This window comes from Mesitornis unicolor, unplaced genomic scaffold (genome assembly GCF_000695765.1).
Source record: "Mesitornis unicolor isolate BGI_N332 unplaced genomic scaffold, ASM69576v1 scaffold43257, whole genome shotgun sequence".
In the NCBI taxonomy this organism is placed as follows: domain Eukaryota; kingdom Metazoa; phylum Chordata; class Aves; order Mesitornithiformes; family Mesitornithidae; genus Mesitornis; species Mesitornis unicolor.
Genome location: NW_010196551.1, coordinates 3,347 through 8,647, shown reverse-complemented (window position 1 = coordinate 8,647; position 5,301 = coordinate 3,347). Strand labels below are relative to the sequence as shown.

At 58.9% G+C, this 5,301-nt stretch overlaps 1 protein-coding gene across 1 annotated transcript; it reads right to left on the bottom strand.

Annotated features, from left to right (window-relative positions):
* Positions 1-742: 742 nt before the first annotated feature.
* CRYBA1 (crystallin, beta A1) lies at positions 743-5,046 on the bottom strand. The gene is made up of 6 exons (XM_010188518.1): positions 5,003-5,046; positions 4,181-4,245; positions 3,122-3,240; positions 1,691-1,832; positions 1,153-1,295; positions 743-1,067 (listed from the first exon to the last, which is right to left on the bottom strand). Exons 2-6 carry the CDS (start codon positions 4,223-4,225, stop codon positions 920-922), a joined length of 597 nt encoding a protein of 198 aa, XP_010186820.1. The 5' UTR covers positions 4,226-4,245; positions 5,003-5,046; the 3' UTR covers positions 743-919.
* Positions 5,047-5,301: the final 255 nt, after the last annotated feature.

Sequence of the window (5,301 nt, the reverse complement as noted above, 5' to 3'; positions counted from 1 at the left end):
ATCCCTGCTGTAGCTGTGTCTGGCACAGCCCCTTGCGCTGGTCCGGGCGGTGTCACGGGCTGTAAGGATAGGGAATGTCCATGAGCTGTAATGGCATGATGTATCTTTACCAATGATGTCATACTTCACACTAAATGTTTTAAAAAAAAAAAGAAAAAAAAAAAAGAAACCCTGAAATTTTTTGTTTATTCTGCACCGACAGGTCTTCAAAATTTATCCAAATTTTATTATTTTATCAGGAAAAAAAAAAAAAAAAAGGAAATTTGTGTAGATCGAATACGTTAAGACAATAAGTGATGTAAATTGTTGAATAAAAATTTTAAAGTTTGTGGGTGTCGGTGTGACTTTCTTTTTTTGCGCTCTCGGGGAGCATCTCTTGGTCCTGGGGATGCCGTGTGGCTGGCGACTCGAATTTCGGGTCCCTCAGGCCTGGTGGCTCTGTGTGTGTGTGTGGGTGTGTGTGTGAGTGTGGGGAGGTGCTGGTGGGACAAGGGTCTGGGACTGTGGTGTCCCTTCCCTTGCTTGGGGAAGAGGAGGGCAGGGAGAAAAGGAAGCCACGCGGCTACAGAGCTGCGTCACCGAGGGGTTTTTGCCCTGGGGAGATGAACTTGCCTTGGTGTGAGCCCCACCAAGCTTTAGTCCTGCGTAAACTGAGCCTGGAAGAGTCTGGTCCCTGCTACCAGGATGGGGATGAGTGATTTCAGTCCCACACACAACAACAAACACCCACCACGCTGGTTTGTCTTTTTCTTTCAGTCACATTTATTGGCAATTGTGGCAGTTGGTACCGGTTGGGAGTGGTGATCCATAAGCAGTTACAGTACGAGAAGGGGTGGTTATTTTGGGAAGGGAGTATTAGCACCAAAAGGGAGCCGGTGAGCTTTGGAAACCTTGCGAAGATGCAGTGGGAAGTGGGGAGCTACTGCTGGACACGCCGGATGGATTGGATCTGGGAGGTCTGGGCGTGCGACCCCCACTCTCTCCAGTGCTTGTAGTCCCCTCCGTGGTGGTCGGCCTCCAGGACGTACTGGTAGCCACGGTACCCGGGATACTGGTAGCAAACCCAACTGTAAGAAAAGGAGGACAGGAGGTAAGCAAGGGGGTTACGGGGTGTCCGTATGGCAGCGGTTTGTCCCTTCGCCCGTCACTTACGCTCCGCACTGGATCTTCATGGAGCCCACTTCGTTGTTGGCCCAGCCCATGGCCTGCAGTGAGGGGTAGTCATCCCCGATCTCCCACTGGCGGCCGATGAAGTTGTCTTTCTCGAAGATGGTGATCTTGGACTCCTTGTGGTTCTGGAGGGGAGAGCAGGGGGTGAGGGGGATGCAGGAATGGGGACAGGGTGAGGCCATGGCATTGCTAGGAGGGATTTCTGGGGAGGGAGGTGTTCAGGCCCTGGGCTGGTTTTCCCAAAACCCAGATGTGTGGGGGTGCTGAGCAGGGTGGTGCTGGGCCAGGATGGGGCAGGAAAGGCGTCAGTGACAGCTACGGCACAGCTACTTAAAAAGTTTTCTAAAACAGGACAAGAAGAACAAATCCTGCTGGCTGTGGGGGGAGAAGAGCTGACCCCAACCCGAAAAGCCCCTGGCTTGTCTGTGTTTGCCCTCCCTAACCTCACCCCCCTGGCCTGGTGCTATTGCCTGGACCATTTTAAGGGCTCAGCGATGCGGGAGCTGCGTGGGACACTCACAGCGGAGCAGACGGGGCGGAAGGACATCAGGCGCTCAATGTGGTAGGCGTTGCTGCCGCTCCAGGCGTCCCAGCGCGGGTACTCGCCCCTCTCCAGGATGAACTGCTGTCCGCAGAAGCCGGTGTGCTCGTAACCCACCCAGCTGCCAAAACAGAGCGAGGGCTGTCAGGGCTTCCTGGGGCTGTCACCAGGGCACGGATGGAGGTGGAGGAGGAGGAGGAGGAGGCTGGAGTCTGGGAAGCGGTGCTGGATGTGGGCAGAGCACCCAGGGAGCGCGGCTGTGGCAAGTGATGGGTCCCTCCCTCAAGGGGCCCAGCCTGAACTCCGTGGTTATTTATGCTGCTCAGCATCGCACTAGGATGCTGCAGGACATCCACGCTGCCCTTCTCTCCCAAAGGCCTCATTTCTTACTCGTTTCCCACTTACAACCTGGCACAGCTGGGAAGACCTGAATCCCTAATGCCCAAACCAGGCAGAATTCATCTGGTTGAGGCAGGGCATGGAGCTGTTGGCCTTCCCCTTTTGGGGTCCCCCTTTTTGCTGAAAACAGAGAGGTGAGGGGGTGCCTCTGCCCCACAGGGGACATTTTGCCAGCGCTGGTGATGCCCACACCAGAGCCTGTCCCCAGCGTGGGGACCTCTCATGGGAAGGGTCCCATGAGAAGGGACAACCACAGCCCAGTGGGGAGGCTGGAGGCTGGAAGGAGCATGGCACAAGCTGTGCAGCCCACAGCCCTCCTATTATGGAGTACATGGGGTGCTGAGGGAGGTCACTGACCCAAACTGAGCCCCGATCCCACAGTCAGCCTCTCCCTGTGCAAGGTGACCAACCCGATTAGGAACACGTCAACTGGAGCAGTGAGCTGATTACTGCGCGAGCACGCATGCCGCCGTAATCCCATTAGCATTACAAATCCTAAATATAGCAGCGCAAATCTATCTTGTCTGCTTCCCCGGCCCCAGTGGGACGCTTGCCGTGGGGACCACTCCTCACACGCGGTGTTTCAGAGCAGCTCGGGAGATGTCTCGTCTGTGCCAGGGAAGATCCCCGTGGGCAGGGAGAAGCCCGGCTCTGTTCCCAAACCCTGTCTGCAACTGGGGCATCCCAGCGCGGGCTGCGGGAAGGCTCTGCTGTGGCCCTAGGGGGCTGCACATGGGGGCCTTGGGGTAAGAAAGGGGGTTGTTAGGCACGGTGCTTCATGAGGTTACACAGGCTGAGCTCAAGAGCCACTTGCTGAGCACCGGTCTTTGCCGCATCCTTGGGCAGCAACCCTAGGAGCACCAGGGAGCTCCAAACCTGCCTGCTCCTAGCCTAGCGAGGCAGTTTCGGATGCCAGAGCAAGGACAACCGGCCCCGCTCTACACTCAGGCACCCCTCGCCCCGCCAGCCCGCCTGGGAAAGCATCCCCTCCATCGGCTGCTGGGTACTCACGCGCCGCTTTCCACCTTCATGGAGCGGATGTTGTCGAAGCCGCACTCCATGATGTTTGGGCAGGCCGAGGTGAACTCCATCCTCTTGCCTTGGAAGTTTTCTTGGTCATAGACGGTGATCTAGAATGGAGAGTGAGCTGCCGAGTTGGGAACTGCCCGGTGGTGGCCCCGGGCGATTCAGTGTCTCTTCGAGACGGAGGTTGCGCTCCGTCCGTGCACCGGGCACCCCTTTGGGCTGGGACGCAGCCCCGCACGCCTCCGTGCCGCCCTGCACTGCTGGCCGCGCCGCGCCCTGCCTTGGTGTCGGGGGAGCCGCACGCCGGCCCCCGCTCCGCTCTCCTGCTCACCCCTGCGGAGATCAGTTCCCGGGGCAGCAGTGCCGTCCGCAGAGAGGAGCGGAGCCGTTCTGGGACGGGCGGGTGGCAGGGCTGTGGCTGGCGGTTCTCCCGGCCTCTGCTCCGAACGCTCTAGGGCAAAGAGGATTAACGGGGGAAAGGACAAGTGGGCACTGCCTGGGGGGCTGCAACTGGCGCTCTCCTCTCCTCTCCTCTCCCGCCACAGCTCCAGGCTTTGGCGTGGCGCCTTGCTCGCACACGTGCTGCTCCTCTCCCTCTTGGCTTCCTCCTCCCTCTGCGTCCCCGGAGCTGTGGCCAGACCCCTCAGGGCTGCTCCCCACTTTGCTCGGCCATGCCCACTGCCCCCTTTGCAGCCCTTGTACCTGCCCTTGCTCACCCTGCCTGGACCAACAGGGAGGGCAAATCCTAGCCTGTGGTTTTCGGACACTGCTGTGCCTGCCTGGCACAGGAGGACTGGTGAGAGCAGGGCACAGCAGGGCCAGGGTGCTGCAAAGAGGCTTACAAAAACACCCGGGAGGTGTTTGAGCGGGTGGAAGGCAAGTTCCCATGAGCAGAGGACAGGGCTGCCTTGCTTCGTTTGCTTCCCCCCTGTCTCACTGCCCGCTGTGCAGCTTTTTCTGGCCCTGGAAGACTGGTTTTGCCCCTCTCCCTGGCCCCCACCTGCGCACCAGGAAAGGCAAGACACCAGGGGTGCGAGGACGTACCTTCCACGGGCCCATGGGGACGGGCAGAGGGTTTGTCTGAGCCATCTTTTCTGCTGGAACGGTGTCTGGAGAAGGAAGGAAAAGCCATTTGTGCTGCAGCATGCCCCTGTGCCACCCTTGCTGCCTGCTCGTGGGGCCAGGGGCCAGCTCTGTGCCCGCTGCCCTGCTGGCAGGGACAAGCTGCGCCAGTCGCAGCGAGACCCTCTTGCATGCTGCAGGATGGGTTGGGGGCACGGTTGGGGGCTCTGGGACACATTCATAGCAGGGTGCTCCTTTCTCACTGCCATGGTGCCCCTTCCCTGCTCCTGGCTGTGGCACAGAGCCCTCTTACCCATCAAGGCATGGTGCCCAGCTCCCTCTTCTCCTTCCCCAATGCCCAGCCTTCAGTCAGAAAAGCACCCCTGAGCTGGTGTGAGGAGCTGCAATGGGGGGCACGGGCTGTCCCGTGCCAGGCGGTGTCAAACAGACTCGCCTGCTCCCCTCTCCCTGCCCCAGCATCCTGGCAATGTCTCCCTTGGGAGGCATAGTGGGCTCCCATGGCCAGCCCCAGCCAGCGGTGGGAGATGCCGACCAGGGTGCCATGCTGGGGACCAAGGATAGGTGGGTGCTAGGAATGAGGTGCCCCATGGTAGAGGGGCTCTCAGCCACCCCAGCTGCCAGCGGGGACGTGTGAGCCTGTCTTTTGCCACAGGAAATGGCGATGGTCCCTCTGGGTGTCTTTTGCCACCAGGCAGGAGGAAGGGTGTCTGCCCAGCCCACCAGCGGCAGTGGGGATGAGGAGGGGACGAGGTGGGAGAGGTACGAATCGGTTCCAGGACTCACCTAGCTCAGGCGGTTACTGCTGCTTCGCCCATGTAATGTTTGCCTACTTCAGCGGCTCAGCTTTTATAGGGTGCTGCTGGCCGGGAGCCGGTGCCAGCGTTTGCAGAGCTGTCAGCACAATGCTTGCTCTGGCATTGTCCTGCTGATCCCCGGACATTTCAGCTGCTCATCCCCATGGTCTGAGCCACATTCTTAGGGAAAAAGAAAAAAAAAATTTGATAATAAAAAAAAAAATAATCGGGGCGGCTGTTTGCACAGATAATCTTGGGCACAAATGACTCAACAGTTTGACCGCTCTG